The following is a 22,323-nucleotide window of genomic DNA, read 5'->3' as shown; positions in this document are numbered from 1 at the left end:
CACGGACAGAACAATGAAAGGAAAAGGCACTTGCCGTGTGTGCATCAATAAGCCTGAAGTCCAGGTACACTAGATCAGGAAGATAGGCAGTAACAAACAATTTATAATCTTCCTCCTCACAGATGGGGTTCCCAGCAAGTTGAGTGAACGTAAATATGTAAATCTCCTCAGATAGATGATCTGTTTCAATGTTAAAAGAATCAATTTCAGTGGATTATGGAGCCAAGAATAAACTCTAAAATAAAAATTTCCCTTTTCCCCTCTTATCATCAATTTCATACAAGATATTGAAGTTTATACTTCTGGTTTTTAAACTTAAAATATTACTTTATTGAAGGTAGCCAATCTGTAGCCTGATGCTAATTCCTTTTCTTGGAAGCTTTCACAGCAGATAATCAGTAAATGTTGTTGAACTAAATTGAATGGGAATTTCTACCAATCACTCAGATTCAGATTTTAAAGTTTGTGAATAACCAAAACGTCATATATTATGTGAAACTTCATAATAAAACTTTGATGAACTAGAACACAAATAATTGGAACACAGAGTCACAGATTTTGAGTTGAAAGAGCCCTTGAAAGCCATCTAGCTTGTGGGTGATCAGGAAGACTTTGCACAAAAGTCCAAATAAGAGACCATCCACCCTCCACTTGACCTTTAGTGAGGGGAAGTCACTACTTCTTGAGGAAGGCAGTTCCACTTCAGGCCAGTTCTGACTGTCAAGAAGTCTTTCTTTATATTACAATTTACTACACCTAGTTTTCTAGGACCTAGGGAAGCCCAGATGCCTCTCACAAACACCTACAATGAAACCTAAAAATACATAGTTAACTGGCAAAATAGAAGCCCCCCCTATAGACTCCTTCACTTAGACAAGGGATGTACAGAAGGAGCTCCAGAATCCTGGTACAAAGCAGCCCCAATGCAACTGGAAAGGAAGGTCTCAGGATGGAGTCAAGATGGAAGGATGGAGTCAAAAATAGAGTGACAGGAAACATTTTTGTCTGGCTCAATCAGTAAAATCCTCCCTAACAAGCTGGAAAATGCATCTGACCAAATTCTGATCGAAGAGCCAAGAAAGGGCCATGGTGAGTCATTTTTCCAACCAAGAGCAGCTTAGAAGGTCAGGGAAGTCTGTAGACACTGGGCTCGGGGTTGGCCAGGAATGCAGCACAGAGGCAGAGGCAGCAAACAGCTGGAGCATTCTAACACCTAGGGACTGAGCACCATCCCAGGAAGCCCTGAGGCAGAAAGAGCTTTCATGGAACTCCAGAACTAGCATTGGGAGCAGGAGCAGGTGCCACCTTGTAGCTCTGTCACCCATTATACAGTTCCAGGTCACAGGCACAGGGCAAAAAGGAGTGGTCATCAGTAAGTTGGGGCCTTAGCTATGTACTAAGTAAGGAACAAGTTCCAGAGATGTAGCTGTGTGGCTCTGAGTCTAGGAGCAGAGTAGTGATCCAGTCCTAACTTTCAGCCCAGCACATAAGCCTGGAATAGAATGAGCAAGGGCAGGAATGTCCCAGAACAAAGGAGAACCAGCAGTTCAATCGCTCTGTACCTGCAGAGCCTCCTGTGTGACTGTGTCCAGCATCAGTCTGTTGAAACTCAACCACACACAAGGCAACAGACCCAAACTTGGGTCAGGAACTTTCAGTGCTTAGACCAAGGGGGCAGTGAACAGGCCTAGGCCTCTCCCCAAATTACACCGCTTTGAAAGAACTGAAAACTTACAGGCCCAAAGACTTAGCCAAGAAAGTAGCAGGAGGACATAAAAAGAGAGAAGCTCGGGTCAAAAATCCCTCCCAGAAGTTCACAGAGCCCCAGCACCAACATAAAGTCCAAAGTAAAAAAAAAAAAATAGGCTGGAATGAGCAAACAAAAAATAAAGAACTCGACCATAAGAAGTTACTATGTTACCAGGAAGCTCAAGATACAAACACAGAAGAAAACCATGACTTAAAAACATGTGCAAGCAAACCCTCAAAAATAGAGATTGGACACAAATACAACAAGGATTCTTGGAAAATTTAAAGAAAGAGAGTGGTTTTTTTCTGATAAAAGTATTTTATTTTTTTCCAGTTACATGTAAAAATAGTTCTCAACATCTGTTTCTACAAGCTTTCCAATTGAGTATTGTTTTTAAAAACAAATAAGAGGTAGAGGAAAAAATGGGAAAAGAATGAGAGCTTGCAAGAGAATTATGAAAAAAAGAATTAACAGCCTGGTAAAAGCTCACTTAAGAAAATAACTCCTTGCTGTGAACTGATCCAACCATTCTGGAGAAGAATTTGGAAGTATGCCCAAAGGGCTATAAAGCTGTGCATACCCTTTGACCCAGCAATACCACTTTTGGGTCTTTTTCCCAAAGAGATCATAAAAAAGAGAAAAGGACTCACATGTACACAAATATTTATAGCTGCTCTTTTTGTAGTGGCAAGGAATTGAAAATTGAAGCAATACCCATCAATTGGGGAATGACTGAACAAGTTGTGGTATATGAATGTAATGGAATATTATTGTGCTGTAAGAAACGATGAGCAGACAAATTTCAGAGAAACCTGGAAGGACTTACATGAACTAATGCTGAGTGAAATGAGCAGAACCAGGAGAACATTGTACACAGTATGAACAACATTGTGTGTTGATCAACTGTGATAGACTTGACTCTTCTCAGCAATACAATGGTCCTAGATAGTTCCAAAGGACTCATGATGGAAAATGCTCTCCAAATCCAGAAAAAAAGAACTATGGAAACTAGATGCAGATGGAACCATACTTTTTCTATTTTTTTTTGTTTTTCTTTTTTGAGGTTTTTCCTTTTTGCTCTGATTCTTCTTACACAGCATGACTAATGCAGAACTATGTTTAATGTGATTGTACATATATAACCTATATCAGATTGCTTGCTGTCTTGGGTAGGGGGAAGGAGGGGAGGGAGGGAGAAAAATTTGGACTAGAAATCTTATATAAACAAATGTTGAAAACTATTTCTACATGTAACTGGAAAATAATAAAATACTTTTATGAAAAAAAAAAGAAAAAAAGAAAAGAACTCCTTGAAAAGCACAGAATATCTGTGATAAAGATTATATGTGTGTGTATGTATGTATGTGTATATGCATACATACTTATACATACATATACATTTATGCATATATAATCCATTGTTTATTTTATAATATATTTATAGTATATAAGTTAATACATTAATTATATTATTATTTTATGTTATTATACCATATTATATAATATGGTAAATAGATATAGTATAAGTTTTGCTTATAATCTAGTAAGAGAAATAAAATAGGCAGGAAAAAAAGAAAAAGAAAAAGCTCAAAATATTATTCTGTCATAGGAAATAATGAAATGGACAGTTTCATAGGAAATTGGTAAGACCAATATGACCTGATTCAGAGTGAAATGAGCAGAACTAGGAGAACAATTTATACAATTACAGCATTGTAGAGAAAAACAATATAAAAAGATTTTAGAATTCTGATTAATGCTATAACAAACCATGAGTCCAGAGAGCTAAAGATGAAACACATCATTCATTTCCTGGTACAGAGGTAATAGATTAAATAGATGAAAATCCAGAATACATATTTGGACATGGCCAATGTGGGAATTTGTTTTTCTGAACTATACATATTTACCCCGAAGGCTTTAAAAATATTTTTTTCACTTGGGAGTGGTACAGAAGGAAGGAGAGATAATAGTTGCTTGTAAAAAATCAATTAAAAAAATTAACTTAGTAATCCAAATAAATCAATGCAAGTTTCTCAAATTTATACTCTGATCCAAAAAGATCATGACTACATTTATGAAAAAGAGCTGTGTAGAACAAATTTACAAAATGACATTGTGACATTTTCCAATTAAAAAAAAATACTTGTCCCCAAAGTGAAAGTGAAGAAAGTAAAGATCTTATTAAATCACTTGACTGATCTACAGAAATCATTCTCATTTTATTTTAAAGACACAGATCTTTCTAAATATGAATGGACAAGGAAACCATTTACTATGAACAAATATAACTTTTTGATTCCATACTAAACAAGAATAGTTGCCAGACTTATCTTTTGATAGTACACTGAAACAAATATCTGAAAATCTGAAAATGTTTTGGATATAGGTTAATAAGGAAATTTCCAGCTTATTAAACAAAGCAATGCAAATATGAGATAACATGGCAGGGTGATATAGACAGAGATGAATCCTTGTGGCAGAGTGGAAAAAGCACTGACCCTAGCTCTAAATGGATCTGTGTAACTGAATGTGGGGGTCACTGCAGTCTTGGTTCTGAACACACAGCATGCACACTTTGCAATGCACATGCCATCGTGGGGTTGTGTAAAAATTTCTTGGGTGAAAAGGGGTCAAGAGTGGAAAAAGTTTAAGAAGCTCTGATTTAGAGGATATGGATCCAGATCCTGCTTTTGATGCTTACTACCTGTGTGACCCTGGACAATTTACATTACTTTCCTGGGCCTCACTTACCTTATTTATAAAATGAGAAAGTTGAACTAAATGGACTCTGAGGTCCCTTATGATCCTATCCCCTATCCCCTATGATCCTAAATTTGATGACTATTCATATTATTAAGGGCTAAAATTCTAGCTAAACTGTCTAAAACATTTAATGAGTGGTCGCCAATAAATTATAAGCTTTAGCAAGAGTTAGACTTTTAAGCATTTATTAAGGAGAATAAGAATTTGGTAAAGAGAAAGGCCTAGATTCCTATCTATTAAAGGGAGAGCACATTTCTAGCTCCGCTCTCCACCAGAGTCCAAAGGAAAGAGAGCCCGAGACAGAGCGCTAGTCTCTTCCTTCTTCCTCCCACTACCCCGTGTCACTTCCTGACGCCAAAGAAAAGACTCCTGGTCTTGCCCTCAAAGACCTTCACTTCATGGGCGGAACTCTTCTACAGTAAGTCTCCAGCAGGTGGCGTTATTCCAATCGTTACAATATCATGTTTGTGTATGTGTGTATGTGTGCAAAAGGTCTGCTGTAGCTGTAATAAATATGGATATGTTTCTGATATTCCTGTAAGCTAGGATGATTTGAGTTCAAATGCTGCCCCAGACACTTACTAGCTCACTTTAAGCTTAGATTTGGCTCATGTCTAAAAGGAAGAATTAGAAAGGTATTTCATGTACAATGTATAGAATAATTTATTTACTCCAAACAAAAGAAATGCTTAAACCATATAAAACTCATAAGCACATATTGACCAAAAAAAGGAAAAAAGAAAAAAAAACCTGACACCAGCAGCAGTAACATATAAACCACTACTTTTCTCTCCTGGGAGCTTGAGACTTAAAAACATCAAAATCTGAAGCATTTTACATCTTTACCTCAGTTCCATACTGTCCAAAAAATTCCCCCACTTTCATGACTTCTGGCTAGACTTTGCAAGGCCTGACTCCAGCTGATTGGTACCTCAGGTTTGAGAATGGAATGGAATGAGACACTCATAAAATATTTGACAGGGGAGAAAAGGCCATAGCAGGGAAAGGGCCTTGGGAACAAGGAAATGAGAGGCAGTGAGGCTCCACTTTCGATTCAGACAAGCATATTTCTCTGCCTCTGTGTTGCCCACAGTGGTCTGCTGGTCAAGCCTGAGAGAACTCTTAGACTAGATGACCTCTGGGTTCCTTTGAGCTATAACTCTATGATTCTCGGCTCTATCCTGATGGTCTTTCCATCAGATGAAATGGGTGGAAATTCATTTCTATAGCCTGCTACTACAGCTCCTGAATGGTACAAGGAGGATCCTCTGGGAGCTAACCCTGCTCCAGATCATGTGTCTAACTAACCATGGCTTGGACAATGGCATTTGTGCTCAGGGTTCCTTTTCTATCTGAAGATTTAATGGCATTTCTCTGGGGAGCAGTGAAAGAGCACTTGTTTCTGGTGGAGGGGTGTAGATTGGGGAAGTGAACAGCTTAAGAATTAGGAAAATAAAAAGTAGCTCCTACAAAAAATCTAGAGAACCCTGTTATTCTTTTTTTTTTTTTTGCGGGGCAATGGGGGTTGAGTGACTTGCCCAGGGTCACACAGCTAGTAAGTGTCAAGTGTCTGAGGCTCAATTTGAACTCAGGTCCTCCTGAATCCAGGGCCGGTGCTTTATCCACTGCGCCACCTAGCTGCCCATATATGGAATTATTAAGGTAGGCAAGCCAAGCAGATACATGTTTTTTTTTTTTAATTGTTGTTTATTCTTTGTTTCTTTTTTTTTCTTTTTTTTGTGGGGCAATGAGGGTTAAGTGAATTGCCCAGGGTCACACAGCTAGTAAGTGTCAAGTGTTTGAGGCTGGATTTGAACTCAGATCCTCCTGACTCCAGGGCTGGTGCTTTATCCACTGCACCACCTAGCTGCCCCCAAGCTGATACATTTTAAAAACTGCAATGGTTAAAACAAAGAAGGGAGTCTGAGATAATCCTCAATCAATTGGAAAATCCAGTTGTCCAGAACACAATTCATCAAACATTTCATTTCATCAAGCTTATGCTGCATTTACCTTATAGAACAGAAACCTGAAGTGACCTAGGCTTGAGGGTATATTTCCTTGAAAACTAGATTGGTTGGGATTACAGAATACCTGCACGCTCTCCTCTCCTTCCTGCAGATTTGATTTTTATCCCCTTATTTTGAATGAAAAGGAACGCCCTCTTAGACACTGTTTTCTGGCTTTTTGCTTTTTTGTTTTTAAAAATAAATTTTAGCAATGTCTTTTTTTTTTAACATCACCTAAATTTCCCCTTGAATCCTTCCTCCCCACTCCCAGAGAGCCATCCCAATATAATAAAGACTATTTTATTTATTGTTTTCTATATCTCTAAGCAGTCTTGTATACCTATGATTATTAAAAGATATAAATGGCTTTTCTTTAAAAGAAAAGTCATCCTGTTGATGAAACACTGGCAAAAGTCCGGAGCACTTACGTTAAGGAGGTTATCAATCATGTTGTTTCCTATGGAAAAGACCTGAAGCTTTACTAATGAGTCCATAGCATCCATCTTGGAAATGCGGTTGCTGAATAAGCTCAGATCTTCTAAGTTAACCAGGGTATCTAGGCCCTCAATTGACTCAATGTTGTTGAAAGATAAATCTGAAAATTTTTTTAAAATTAAGAAATGTGTTAAATTGATATCAATTTTATTACTAAAGTAAGTAAAAATTATACTTTTCTCTCAGTTTCTCCACGTTAAATAAAACAAAGAGTTACATTTTAGGTGCTGGGTATACAAAGACAGAAATGAAACAATTGCTGCCCTTGAGGAGTTTACAATTCTATAAGAAGAAAGGAAACAAGCATATATTGAATTGCTGTGTGTCAGACACTTCATACTTATCATCCCACTTGATCTTCACCACAGCCCTGGGAAGTAGGTGCTATTCTTTCCCCCATTTTGACAGTTGAGGGTTCTAAGGTAGATAGAGGTCAATAACATGTCCAGGGTCACACAGCTAAATAAGTGACTGACATCAAATTTGAATGCAGATCTTCCTGATTCAAGGGTCTGTGCTCTATGCACTATGCCACCTAGTTGGCTAAGAGATTAAGTAGCTAATGCTGTGTTTGATTATCTTAAGCTATGCTTTATACTGTATGGAATGGGAATTTCATTTGTAGTCTAATCTTTTGGGGGGGTGGGAGGAGGCAGTGAGGTGGGGCAGTGGACAGAATGCTAGTTCAAATAATTCAGTCTCTGACACTGAACAGTTGTATTCTCTCCCTCATAGGGTTGCTGTGTAGAAAGCACTCTGTAAATTTCTAATTATGATAAATGTGTTACTATTTTGCAAATCATTTGCAAAGATAATTTGATAGAAATAATTGGAAATTAACTGTGGTACAACAAATGTTGTTCAGTCGTGTCTGACTCTTCATGACCCCATTTGAGGTTTTCTTGACAAAGATATAGGAGCGGTTTGCCATTTCCTTCTCCGGCTCATTTTATAGATGAGGAAACTCAGGCAAACAGGCTTAAGTGACTTGCCCAGGATCACATGGCTAGTGAGTATCTGAGGTCATCTTTGAACTAACGTGGAACAGCAGTTGACACCTTGAAACTGTGAGAATTGGAATGACACCCCCTGCTAGGAAAGACTTACTTTGCAGGGAAGCTCCACCATGAAAAGAAACCATGTGACTTTAGTGTCCAGAAGTTGCCCTGCGTCGGGAACTTACATCTATAGAACTGCCTGTTAGTTGTGTCAATCAGAGTTATCAGCCAATCAGCTTGGAGCTGTGTGTGTCTGTCGACGGCCCTGTTTCCTGTTGGACAGGAGGCTTCTGGGAGAAGGAAGGAGGAGTGAGGTCTTTTTTGGCCCTGACCTTGGCTTGGCTGGAGTAGAGATTCTGGCTCTGTTAGAAAAATAGGGGAAGGCATCTTGACCTCTTTCTCTCTGATCACTAGCTTCTAATGCACTTTAATAAATGGTTAAAAGTCTAAACTCTTGCTAATGCTACTAATTTAAGGCGACCACTCATTAGATTTTAGACATCCTAGCTAGAATTTTAGCCCCTTACAAAACAACGCTGGGAAAATCAAGGGGGAAAATGAAAGTAGGGATGTTTCTAGAGTCCAAGATTCTTTATGCCATGGAAGGAGGAGAGATTCAAAGATGGTCCTTCCAGACGCTGACCCACTGATTTGGTGCACTGTTAACCTAAGTTCTCACTACTCCTCTGAGGTTTGATGGATAGGACTGTCATTGATAAGTCTGTCATTGATCCATGCATGAAGGCAATCCCAGGATGGTAAAGAGAGGTAATGGCTCTTTAGGGAGGGGTAGGGTTTAAGTCAGGTATGCCTATGTGGTTTCCTACCTCTGTGGCCAAAGGCAGGGAGGCACCAGAGGTATGCCACAGAGAAATATGAGACTGAGGTCTCTAGCATGGAAGATGCCAGCAAAACATTCCAGAAAAGGGAAGGACTGACAGGCAGCAAGAAGGGCTGGACCTAAAACAGAGGCATCCTCTTAAATGAAAGATGAAACTTCAAAAAGGAATGGAGATGTTGAGGTTTTTGTTTTGGGGTTTTTAGATTAATATAATATTTGGCAGAAAAATTAATATTTTAGCAGATTATAAAAACATGTTTAATTGGATATATTATTTAAAGTTATGTGCATCACTAACATACTGTTGGAACTGGTTCAATCGTTTTAGAAAGCAATTTGGAGTTTCTATAAAACTGATTAAAGTATCCATACCCTATGACTCAGAGATCCCACTGCTAGGCATACCCTACTCTAAGGCCACCTTCTTGACAATTGCATTCTTGCCTGGCCCAGAAAGCATGTCTTTGGCTATCCTAACTGGTGACAGTCTCACCTGGTCTACTATTTCAGGTAGGCTTGAAATACACTTCAATTTACTCCCTACTCCCTAGCCATCTCCCCATCAATTGCTTTTCTACTTCAGGATTACCCTTGCAATCTTTCCCCCTCCCTGCATCAGTTCTGGAACCATGATCAAATCAATTCTGCCATTGCTTCAGTAAGGAATATGTAAATCTACCATCATATGGCCTCTCTTACCATCCCTGTAAACTTCTAGAGCAAAGTAGCCTTCTGCTGCCACTACTTCCCAATATATGTTGTTTTCCCCTATGAAAATGTAAGCTCCTTGAGGTCAGGGACTGTGTTTACTTTTGTACCACGGCAGCTAGGTGGTAGAGTAGAGAGGGCTTTGGATCCAGAGTCAAGAAGACCAGAGTTCAAATCCTCCCTCAGATACACTTACTGGCTGTGTGACCCTCAACAAGTCACTTAAACTCACTCAGCCTTAGTTTCCTCATTTGTAAAATGGGGATAGTAATGGCAACCATCTCAAAGGGTTGATATGAGGGTAAAATAAGAAGATAAAATATGTAAAGCATTTTAAAAACCTTAAAGTAATATAGAAATGATAGCTAGTTACAGTAGGTGCCTCAGCATTAGGCACATAATAAGCACTTAATAAATGTTATTCATTCATATAGCCCAAGGAGATAAAAAACAGAAAGGTCCCATGCATTCCAAATTCATAATAACACTTCTGTATTATGAAAGAATGGGAAACAAAACAGGGGAAGGGCTAAGAAAATTCAGGTACATAATGGAATATTACTGTGCCATCAGACATGTTGAATATTAAGAATTCAAAGATACATGGGAAAACTTACATGAACTGATGCAGAGTAAAGTAAGCGAAATCAGGAAAACAATATGTGAAATGACTACAAAAATGTAAAGAAAAACTGGGACTGAATCCTGAGCAATTTTAGTGACCAAGCTTAGCCTCAGAGAAGAGTAGAGAAAATCCACTTCTTTCTCTTCTTTGCAGAAGTGAAAGACTAGGGTTATAGCACTGCATATAACATCAGACTTGTTTCATGAAGTGGTTGGTTTTGCTGAGTTTTTTCCTCTTTCAGGTTAAAACTCCTCTAAGGGGCGGCTCTCTGAGTAGAGGAGGGGGAGAATGTATGCAGAAAGAATGTGATAGAAAGAAAAGGCATTAATGAAAAAGTAAATATAGACATACACTTTAAAAACATATCACTAGGGGCAGCTAGGTGGCGCAGTGGAAAGAGCACTGGCCCTGGAGTCAGGAGTACCTGAGTTCAAATCCGGCCTCAGACACTTAACACTTACTAGCTGTGTGACCCTGGGCAAGTCATTTAACCCCAATTGCCTCACTAAAAACCAAAAAATACCAAAAAAACCCCATATCATTAGAGCAGGCTTTTACACAGCTCTTCCTCTGCTTAGGATGCATTCTTTCTCTACTTCTACTTTTTAAAAGCTTCAGATTCCTTTAAGGCTCACTTTAGGTGCCACCTCCTTTCCTGATGCCATCTAGTTTCTCTCTTCTTGAATGATCTTGTATTTACTTGTTTACTTTAGGCTGCCCCGGGTGAACATGAGCTCCAAAAGGTAAGGGACTGGGTTTGTGTCATGATATCCCCCTCAGAATTGGATAGTACTTTCAGATAAAACTTACACACAGTAGATCAGTGGTTCTCAAAGGGTGGTCCCCATGGCCTAGGTGTGCCCTGAATTTTGGAACTTGCAGCCAGTCACATGCTTATGCCTGAGTGTTCTGGCCTAGATTATTCATGGCCAAGAGAACCACCATAGTTATTGCTTAATAAATGTTTATGGAATTGAACTGAAGTTTCTCAGAGTAAATAACCCTCCTCATACTCCTCTCTCATCACAGGGCTGCTACATATGTTGGTATGTTTTGATATTCCCCTTATTTTGACACTGGGCACCAACACGACTGAAGGCGCAGCACTGAGGAAAAGACTACCTGTGATTTATTTAGTGACCTCTTATCCTTCTCTAGGTAGCTTCCATACTCCAGTTGCAATGGATTGGGCTTTGGAATTTGGGAAGACAGTGTTCAATTTTGACATTTCTAAAAATGTTTCTATCATGTTTTGAAAATACTTTAAAAATTAATATTTTCCTTTCTACAAATGATATAATGCATTATAAATACATGCTGGGGATTTCCAGGGTGGAGGAAAGGCAGTGAGCTCCCGAACTCATGACACAATTGCTCCAAAAAACATCCAAATAATGCCATAGGACAATTCCTGGAGCAGCAAAACCCACAGAAGAACATGCTGAAATCATCTTCCAAACAAGGATGGCTTGGAAGGTCAGAAGGAGGGAGCTGCTGTGCTGAGACAGGAGTGGAGCCCAACCCCACAGTCACCCTGACACAGATCCAGTCCCAGGAAGGCCTCACCAGAGAAAGAGACCCCCCAGAGCTGCTGAATCAGCTGAAGCGCCAGTGTCGTCTGGAACTAAGCTCACAGTCTGGTGAGAGGGCTGAGCCCTTGGCAGGGGGGAGACTACAGGGGTCTATGCTGGTGCTGAGGCAGAACTTGGGTTTTTCACCCCTGCTGAGAACCAGGAGGTAGGCTCAAGTAGGAGAGGCCCAGGTTGGGGAGGGGCACAGGCTCATCAGAGCTGAGAACCACAACACACAAAACTGGTTGATTAGCAAGTTGGTCTGGGGGCATCTACAGATCAGGGAACAGGTCAGGCAAGGGAAGAACCTGATCCTCCATAAATCATACCACCTGGGACTTCCTGAAGCTTGGGACACTGCAGCCTGGAAATAGTGCCCCACTTTAAGGAGCTAAAAGTCAAGCAAAAGAAAGGCAAGATGAGCAGACAGAGAAAAGTGAGGACCATAGAAAGTTTCTTTAGTGACAAGGAAGAGGTTTGCTGAAATTTAAAAAAAAGTTCTATCATAAAAAATAATAAATAAATACATGCTAACAGAATGGTACTTGATTGATTAAAGTGACTGATGTTTATTAATATGAAAATGAGTCAGTGGTATCATATTTGATTATAAGAAACAAAAAAGTCAACCTTACCAAGCCAGATCAGGTTAACTAGGCTTTCTAATCCATCTATCTTCTCAATGATATTGTTGTCTAGCTGTAATTTTGTCAGGCTCTCAAACTGCCATAGATTGTCAATCCTGAGGATGTCTAAAATCAGAGAAGACAGTGTAATTGATAACAGTTCCATTTGATCGACTATTTATATATCTATCGAATTCAAATGTTCGATGCTAAACAACAACATCAATAACAACAAGAAATAACACTCGGCTAATTGTGGTTGCCCACTGATGTGTGAAGACCACTATAGAAACAAGAGTAAAGACCCTGTTCTCTGGGTACCTTCTGTTATCCAAATGGAAGACAAACCAGATATTAAGACAACTTTGTTGTCTTATAGCAAGGTATCCTGTTCATTAGGACTGCCCAGGAATCATTTGAAAGGCTTACAGCTTATATATTTAGAGTTGTAGGGGGACCTCTTAGGCCTTTTAGTATAGCCCCCTAATTTTATAGGTAAGGAAACTGATTCCCAGAGGTATTAAATGACTAACCCATAGTGACCTGGATAATAAGTACCAGAGGCAGGTCTTCCGACACCAGCCGGTGCTTTTTCTGTTTTATTTTGTTTTTTTCATGTTACTGAATGCAGAATTGCAAGCTGGGGGGCGGGGGGGCACTTAATGAATTCACTCCACAAGGGTCCTGACCTTCATTTGGATTATTAGTAGGGTGTAGAGTAGTCTACAAGATGAAACCCTTACTTCTGAAGTTGAAACTACTTCAAGTTTCATTATATTTAGTAATACATTCCTGTATCATAAGTAATGTGGTACTGTAGGCTTTCTGGCAGGTTAACATAGCAGGAAAGATGACAAGCAGAATTTCATTATCTCCTGTTACCAGACAAATAAAGGTTATACATATTTGTGTCTGAAAATAATAATTAGCACAAACACAGCTGGGAAAGACTGATAGTGGTGGCCTTGAGCAATAAGATTAACAATAGAATGGGAAGAAAATCCATAGCATACAAAGATATTTGACATACTGAAATGATCAAGATTGATTCCTTATTTTTTTTTATTGATCCTATTTACAGTTAATTGATTTTGTCCTGTAACTCCTTTAGTCACGGGTTTCTGTCCTTGAACTTAGTTCAGAATTTAGGTGGCCTGTAATGAGTTAAGTTTAGAAACCTAGTTCTTTTTACTGTTCTATTCCTGCATCAAGGAATTTACCTGACCTGGAATCAGGCCTAATATCTTTTATACCACCAAACTATCTTTCTTTCTGTTTTTTTCTTTTTTTTTTTTCAGGGTAATGAGGGTTAAGTGACTTCCCCAGGGCCACACAGCTAGTAAGTGTCAAGTGTCTGAGGTCATATTTGAACTCAGGTCCTCTTGAATGCAGGGCTGGTGCTTTAACCACTGCACCACCTAGCTGCCCCCAAGCTATCTTTCAAGGATGTCTGCTTTGTTTGCCCAAAAAGTCTGGGCCACTATCTTGCAGGTTCACTCAAACACTGAATACTCCTTAGTTGAAGGGGGGAAAAGTGGGGGTTGTTGCTAGCCCCTCTTTACCAGTCTTTCAACTGATCTTACTGTTCCCCATGCTTCAGCTACGTAACCAGTCATGTTGTTATCAGGCCTATGAGGTCACCCACCTTGCTCTGTTTTTTTGTTCTATACTCCCTAAAACCTATAAAAAGAGAACTGTCCTCCTCATTCAGGGTCTTAGCTTATTGAAGAAGGTTAGATCCTATTTATTGGTAATTCACATTTTACTAATAAATTGAGCATACTTGGAACTTTGTGCCTTGGTTTATCTTATTTTAACTGTCACAATTGGCAACCATGAAAGGACTGGGGAAAGGGAACTGATCAGGCAGCCTCTTTAGGGGAAGGGCAGCCTCTTGGGGAGAATTGCCCTTTAAGAACACTCAGGTGAGATTTTCACCTAAGGAGCTTTTTCTGAGAGCTATACCAGATCAGATCCCACCCTCACCCTAGTCCCAACCTTTCTGAGCTAAGATAAACCCACACACTGGTGGGGAAGCTGCAGCAGTGTTTGTCTTATCTGTGTTTAAGTGGCAATTGACTGGCAATAAGTCGTAATAAAAACTCAGGGATTCCCCCTAAGGGATTGACATTGCTTTGAGCAATATTTAACCCCTTGTAGGAATTTTTTTTTCCTTCACAGGGTACTCCTTGTCCATGCCAGGAGAGGAGGGGACCCTGTAAGAGGTTGAAGAAGCCTGTAAACAGAAAACTCTTCCAGTCATTAACTGAGGGAGACTAAATTGGGTATATGTGTTTATGTGTGTATTTATGTGTGTATATATGTATGTATGTTTATATATATAAATATATATTTCTACACACACACATCCATATTTATCCCAGAATCTGACCTAAGAAGGGGACTTCCATCTATGTGCAGCTATAACTTTGTGTGTCCATCTCGTCACTGGTGTTTAATGTTCTGTGTTAGTCTTGTGGCCATAATCCTTCATACCATTATATTTGGTTACTATAGAGTACTATAGAAGTAGTCTCTACATTCTGCCTTTATAATAACTTGTCTTAGTCATAAACTGGGTACCCAGACAAGTGTTAACCTGTTGACAGCTAAACCTACCCTGGGGGAGTATGACACTGTGAACCCAGTGGTAGAAATCAAGGATCCTATGTCCTCCCAGGAGGAAGTCCTTTGTACCATAAGCGCCTATGCCATCAGATAACTCACAGAACCTTCCTTAGACATACAATGTCTACAGTCCTGGCATGAGACTGGCAGCAGCCACCCCAAGACCATCTGGAGCATGGTGCCATGGTAACTGTCTAGACAGAAAAGATTGCCAGGTGGAATGTTGTGGGCAATCAGGAGGGATTTCCTTCTAAGGACTCCTGAGGTTTTTTGTTTTTTTGGTGAGGCAATTGGGGTTAAGTGACTTGCTCAGGATCACACAGCTAGTAAGTGAATCCAGGGCCCGTGCTCTATCCACTGCGCCACCTAGCTGCCCCAGGACTCCTGAGTTTTTATTAGACCTGTGAACCAAGGACCAGGTCTGTGACTAGCTAGGCTACTCAGCTAAACCATGCAACCCTGTGGCAGGGATTCCAGGTGAATCAATAATACCCTAACAGGGCAATTCTGGAGACTGTCTCTCTATTTCAAACAGTGACACGAATCTTTTACCGTAAAGATTGTTGTTAACATCTACATTTTATTTGGAGTTTAAGTTCCTTACTTAAAATCTAAAGGACAGTCATATTTTTTTTTTAAAAAGGACATTTATAAAACCTAAACAGAACAAAACAAGGAAGATCAAGTACAAACAAAAAATACTTACTTTGAAAATCTAGTTGCAGACTTTTAACATCTTTGAAATTAATGCCCTCCTGTTTGGCTACTTGTCCTGCTGCTTCCTGAGGGCCCTGTTCTTCCACAGCCAATTTAAGCAACTCTTCATTGATCACATTTGGCTCTATAGTATCATATAACCGAATCATCTTCTAATCTTAGTTACCCTAAAGAATAGAACAGTAATTATTTTATGCAATCTGGTTTTATCACTCTTTTAGGGGAGTGGGGTGGGGAGAGGAAGAACTATTCATAAAATGTTATGGAACACACTAGAAATTTACCTGTGACCTGTAGCAGACTTGATTGTGGAGAGAGCAGAGAACTGATGCTTAGAACTCCTATTTGGGAGATGGGGAAAGTAACATAGTATAGTCAGTCATCGAATTAACCCACTTATACAATATTATTCTGAGGAGAAATGCATTCTGAAATTTCTTGAGAAACTACAGTTTGGTACAAATCGCTCCCCCTCTCTGGTCATTTTCCTCTGCAAAAAAGAAATGATTTCAAAAGTCTTTCCAGCTTTTATCTATAATTTGGACATGAAAATTATAATACCTAATTAAATCAGATGGGCCCATAATGTAGCAGGAGCACAGGAAGTCTGTGTTACATACCTATGAAATGTTAAAATACCTAGAAGAAGGTCCCCAGCACACTTGGGTAGATACCCTAAGGAGGGAACACATGGAAAAGAATTGTACAAGATGAGTAGTGGATCAATACCTGATGTAAGAAATATGCAAATAAATGAAGTCACAAATCTATAATAATGATGGTTAATTTCCTAACACTGGAAAAAATGACTAAGATTAGAGGATCTTTTTTTCTGAGGAACATCCCAAGTCAGACAAGTGCTAAAGACCTCATAGTGTGAATGATGGTGAAGCATCTTGAGAAATGTGATTTCCCTCCTCTCCTACTTTTTTTTTTTTGCCAGGAAAATATGGAGGAAATACCTTTTGAGATTTGGATACCTACAGGCTTGATGAATGCTCCCTAACCGAGGAATCCAAGACCTGTTAGAGGTTCTCTCTCCTCTCGACCATCTCTTGAGTCAGAGTTCAACAAAAAAGCCCATCTTTTCTTAGTTTTACATTGCCTCTCCCTTCCTACTGCTGTACTTTCTTCCCTCTATTTTCCTTTTATAAATGAGTTTATCCTGCTCACTTTGTATCAGATCGTATGTGGGATGATGATCCCAAGGGATTTCTAAAATTTTACAAAGTATGTAAGTGGGAATATTCTAGTTCCAGCTCAATGGACGGGGGACTGCCTTGGGGCAAGCCAATTTTACTACAATTTTTATAATTTGTGAATATCCCCAAGAGTAGAGGAAAGGCTCCAAGTGGATCTGTAGCAAATTATTTCCCTTAATACAAAAAGAACCTAAACTATTATATCAGGTAACTGCTCTGCTGATGGAGTTCAGTATGTGCAAAGGCCAAAATGTCCCCAGCTTCCAGGAATACTCTCAGTTGCCCCAGTAGGTGAGGTCTGTGAACCTGCTCCAGAGCCACACCTAGAATGCTCTCTGAGCATCCTCATGATTTCCTCCCACTTAAAAGGGGGAAGGGGATTTCTGCCCCATGGGGCTGTGTGTTCTGATAGGCAAGCTTTCCAATTGTATCTTACCTGGCACCAGGCCACCCCATCCGGTTATCATGAGCAGCCCCACCCCTTTCTAGCACCCCTTCATTTATTGTTTTCCGCTGTTAGAAAGTAAGTACCTTGAAGGCAGACTTGTTTATACTTGTTTTCCAGTGTTTAACACAATAGCACATGGTAAATGTTTAATAAATGTTTTTTATTCATCCATCCATTCATCCATCTACCTATCCATTCAGACAGTGGAAAATTCATTCTAGGATTAATTAAAAATTTTAAAAATCATTCCAATTCATTTTCCTTTTGTTTCTTTTAAGCAGGATAATTCGAATAATATTTATTAGGAATTTATTATTATAAAGGTTTTCATTTTTGCTCTAGTGATTTTTACCCTTTTCTCAGGATTTTCATTTTAATATTTCACTAATTCATTTTTTTCTTTTATACCTTGAGTTGAATTTAGACCAACACTGACTAATTTTCAGAAGAATTATAGCATATTGAATTTTTAAAATTAAAATTTCATATTTTATTGATTCCCTCTACCATTTTCAATTTTGATAAGTAATGAATAATATTTTAACTTACTCTTTCCCACTGAAGCCACTACTGGAAGATTCCTATCTTTTTGTTTTGTTTTGTTTTGTTTTTTAGTGTGGTCTCTCTTTTGTTTTTCATTTCTTTCAAAAGAATTTTTTTAGAATTAAATTGCTTTTGAATTTTATCGGAGTTAACTCTGTTGAACTGAAACTGATGTGCGACATGATCACTTATGAATATTAATGCTTGTCATTTGATGAAGCTAATGAGAATACCAGTTGTTTTTATGATTGCCTTATTTTAGCTGTTTACATACATGTTCACCTTGCTGATAATTATTGTTGCTAGCTGTTATTGCTTCTAATTGGCATTGCCATAGTTTACTAATTTGTTTGGCCAGTTGTTTTATTGCTTTTTGGTAATCTGATGAGTACAGGTGGGTGATATATAGAAATTATTTTCACATTTGAAGTGCGGAGATTATCACATTCAGGGTGTGAACTAATCCTTGATGTAGATCAAATATATGAGAATGAGGACAGTTTTTTGTTTTTTGTTTTTTTTGGCAGGGCAATGGGGGTTAAGTGACTTGCCCAGGGTCACACAGCTAGTAAGTGTCTGAGGCTGGGTTTGAACTCAGGTCCTCCTGAGTTCAAGGCTAGTGCCTTATCCACTGCGCCATCTAGCTGCCCCGAATGAGGACAGTTTAAAAGCTCTGAAGGACAAGGTAAAGGAGTTGGAAAGCTGCAAAGTGGCTGTTTTTCAAGGACTGAGCACAACCCAAGAAGGGGCAACTAGGTGGCACAGTGATAGAACACTGGCCCTTAAGTTGGGAGAACCTGAGTTCAAATCTCAACTCAGACACTAGCTATGTGACCCTGGGCAAGTCATTTAACCCCAATTGCCTTATAACATCCAAGGCCATGTCCAGTCATCCTGATATATATCTAACCACCAGACTCAGATAGCTCTGGAGGAGAGAGTGAGGTTGATGACGTTGCACAGCCTCCCCTCATTTAAATCCACTTGAGTGCAAGTCATGACATCACCTCCCAAATGTTATGGTCCTCTTCCAGGACAAAGGACCTGGGTAATGGTTCACATTCTTCCAATGGAGGTAATAAATTTGTAACATTATTCCTAAGAAATTTATAACATTAATGAATGAGAATTATAACACCACAACATGAGAGGTCCAAGCTTGGAACTACATTTCTTTTGTCATCTCCAGAGAGTGAGGATCTTTGCTAGCAATAACAAGATATTCATACCTAAGTGATCTGTTTCTACAGATCCACAACCAGAGTGGTTATTTCTACTTTTGCCTAGACATCTCTGAAGCATTGGAGTGGAGTGTATAAAAGTGGGACTGAAAGGAAAGAAAGAGTAAAAACTTGTGACCAGAGGTGAGGAAGGAGAAAAAAACAAGGAGCAACAGAGCAGAAAGAGAAGACTTACATTCTAGGTCAGAAGGGTTGGACAAATTTCTTTTATTTCTCCACCTTATAAAGATAAGGGAAAGTACAAGAGGGCAGGATGAAGAAGGGACCTACACAATTAACAACCATAACTATAGACTGTAAAGGGGATGAACTGACCCCCAAACAGAGAAGGATAGCAGAGGGGATTAGAAAGCAAAGGCCAACAATATGTTGTTGACAAGAAACACACTTGAAGCATAAAGATTCATTCATAGTTAATAATGACAGGCTATGATAAAAACTATGATGTCCCTGATTTCATATGCAGAATTGATATCATATTGCTTGCCTTCTTAATTGATATAGGAGAGGGTGGGAGGAAGAGAGATGATTTGGAACTCAAAATTCAAAAAGAATGTTTGAACCTGAGATGCTTGACACTTACTAGCTGTGTGACCCTGGCCAAGTCACTTAACCCTCATTGCCCTGCAAAAAATTTAAAAAAGGAAAAGAAAAAAAAAGGAAAAAAGAAGAAAATAATTTTATAAATAATAAATTAATTTTTTTAAACTAGAAAAAATCTATTATGCTTCAGGTTAACTAAAAAATGTAAGAATAGATATTGTGATTTCAGACAAGGCTACACTAAAAAAAATAATAAAAAGAGAAAAGGAGAGAAACTACATCATGCTTAAAACCACAATAGATAATAAATCAATATCGACATTTAATATATACGCACCAAATGGCATTCCTTCTAAATTCTTAAAGGAAAAGTTAATGGAATTATAGGATAAGTAAGCAACAAAACGGTTATGCTAGGGGACCTCAATGTACTCCTTTCAGATCTTGATAAATGTAACAAAAAAGATAAACAAGAAAGAAGTTAAAGAACTGAATAGAATTTTAGAAAATTACATATGATAAATTTCTGTGATTACGCTGTAGTTCCTTTACAAAATTTGGTCTCATATTGAGGTAAAAAAGCCTCACAAACAAGTACAGAAAAATAGAAGTGCTAAAAACACACATTATTGATCATGTAATGAAAAAATATTTACTAAAGGGCCTTTGAAGAAAGAATTACAAATTAATTGAAGACTAAATAATTTAGTCCTAAAGAATTGGTAGGTCAAAGAACAAATCATAGAAAGAATAGAAAATTTCATCAAAGTAATGGACAACAAGTACCAAAAATTATGGGATACAGCAAAAGCAGTCTTTAGGGAAAATTTTATAACTCTAAATGATTTCATTAACAAAAGAATTAATAGCTTGATAAATTGGGCATGCATCCCCCCTCAAAAAACTCCCCTAGAAATGTAACAAATCAAAAATAGAAGTTTTGAAAATCAAAAGTGAGATTTTTAAAATTGAAAGAAAAAATCATTAAATTGATAAACAAAACTAAAATTTTAAACTAATAAAATAGACATTTAGCTAACCTTATTTTTAAAGAGAGAAAAAGAAAATTGAATAAAAAAATTAAAAACAAGGATTCAAAACAACCGAAGATGAAATAAAGAAAAGTCTCGGAAGAATTTTGCCCACAATAGCTGTTAACAGAGATGAAATGGATACTTATAAAATATATAATACTTAGATTAGAGAAAGACATCAATTATTTAAATAACTCAATATTAGGAAAAAGAAATTGAACAATCCATAACTAAATTTCCAAAGAAAAATATCCCAAGGCCCAGTAAATTTACAACATTCAAAGAACAATTAAGTCCAATACTATATAAATTATTTGTAAAGGGGCAGCTAGGTGGCTCAGTGGATAGAGTACTGGGCTCTGGAGTCAGGAGTCCCTGAATTCAAATCCAGCCTCAGACACTTGACACTTACTAGCTATGTGACCCTGGGCAAGTCATTTAACCCAGTTGCCTCATCAAAATAAATGAATGAATGAATGAATGAATGGATAGATAAATAGATTGTTTGTAAAAAGAAGAAATGAAGTGACTTTCCGACTCTTCATAAACATGTCCTTGATACCTAAACCAAGGAGAGATAAAATAGAGAAAAGAAAGTGATATATGAATAATCCTAATGAAAATCAATGCAAAATATTAAATAAAATATTAGCAAAGAAGCCACAAAACATATAAAAGTATTATATACTATGAACAAGTTGGATTTATATTAGGAATGTATAGTTGATTCAAAATAATTAAAAGTATAAACATAACAGGCTATATTAATAAAAAATACTAAAACCCACATATTACAATGCTGAAAAGATTTTTGACAAAATCCAATTCCTCTTCTTTTGAAAACACCAGAAAGCATAGGAATAAAAATAAAGGGTTATTTTATAGAGCTAGAAAAAATAATAATGTAATTTATCTGGAGGAACAAAAAGTCAAGAATCTCATGGAGGAATGGAGTCTTGAAGGATCAGATCTCAAACTGTACAACACAACAGTAATCATCAAAAGTATTTGTTACTGATAAAAAGGACAAGTCCAAACAGAGGAAAAATTACCCAGCATACAGAAACAAATGAACACAGTAGCATACTTCAAGAAACCTAAAAACTCTAGCTTCTGGGGTAAGGATTCACACTATTTGAGAAAAATTTCTGGGAAACTGGAAAGCCATCTGATAGAAATTTGGTAGAGAATGTTATCTTATACCTTGTAACAAGATAAACTCCAAATGCACACATGACTTGAAAATAAAAGGTAACATCATAAAAATATTAGAGAAGCAAGGAAAAATTACCTTTCAGATTTATGGAAAAAGGCAGCATTGATCAAAAAACAGGGAATAGAAAATATCACAGAAGATAAAATGGACAGTTTTGATGATATAAAATTAAACATTTTTTATATTAGTAAGATCAATGCCTTTAAAATTAGGAGGGAGGGGGCAGCTAGGTGGCACAGTGGATAAAGCACCGGCCCTGGATTCAGGAGTACCTGAGTTCAAATCCGGCCTCAGACACTTGACACTTACTAGCTGTGTGACCCTGGGCAAGTTACTTAACCCCCATTGCCCCACAAAAAAAA

The 22,323-nt window shown here is 38.1% G+C and overlaps 1 protein-coding gene across 1 annotated transcript in view; it reads right to left on the bottom strand.

The window, feature by feature from the left end:
• The window catches only part of DRC3 (dynein regulatory complex subunit 3), an 85,126-nt gene that overhangs the window by 54,590 nt on the left and 8,213 nt on the right, over window positions 1-22,323 (bottom strand). The window contains 6 exon segments of the mRNA XM_043978563.1: window positions 35-141; window positions 144-180; window positions 6,954-7,120; window positions 12,399-12,515; window positions 15,724-15,901; window positions 16,019-16,075. Coding sequence (XP_043834498.1) covers window positions 35-141; window positions 144-180; window positions 6,954-7,120; window positions 12,399-12,515; window positions 15,724-15,883 — 588 coding nt within the window. The 5' untranslated portion in view covers window positions 15,884-15,901; window positions 16,019-16,075.

The sequence above is a fragment of the Dromiciops gliroides genome, chromosome 1 (assembly GCF_019393635.1).
Source record: "Dromiciops gliroides isolate mDroGli1 chromosome 1, mDroGli1.pri, whole genome shotgun sequence".
Taxonomy (NCBI): Eukaryota; Metazoa; Chordata; class Mammalia; order Microbiotheria; family Microbiotheriidae; genus Dromiciops; species Dromiciops gliroides.
Note: the sequence above shows the minus strand (reverse complement) of the source record. Positions and strands in the feature narration are given on the sequence as shown.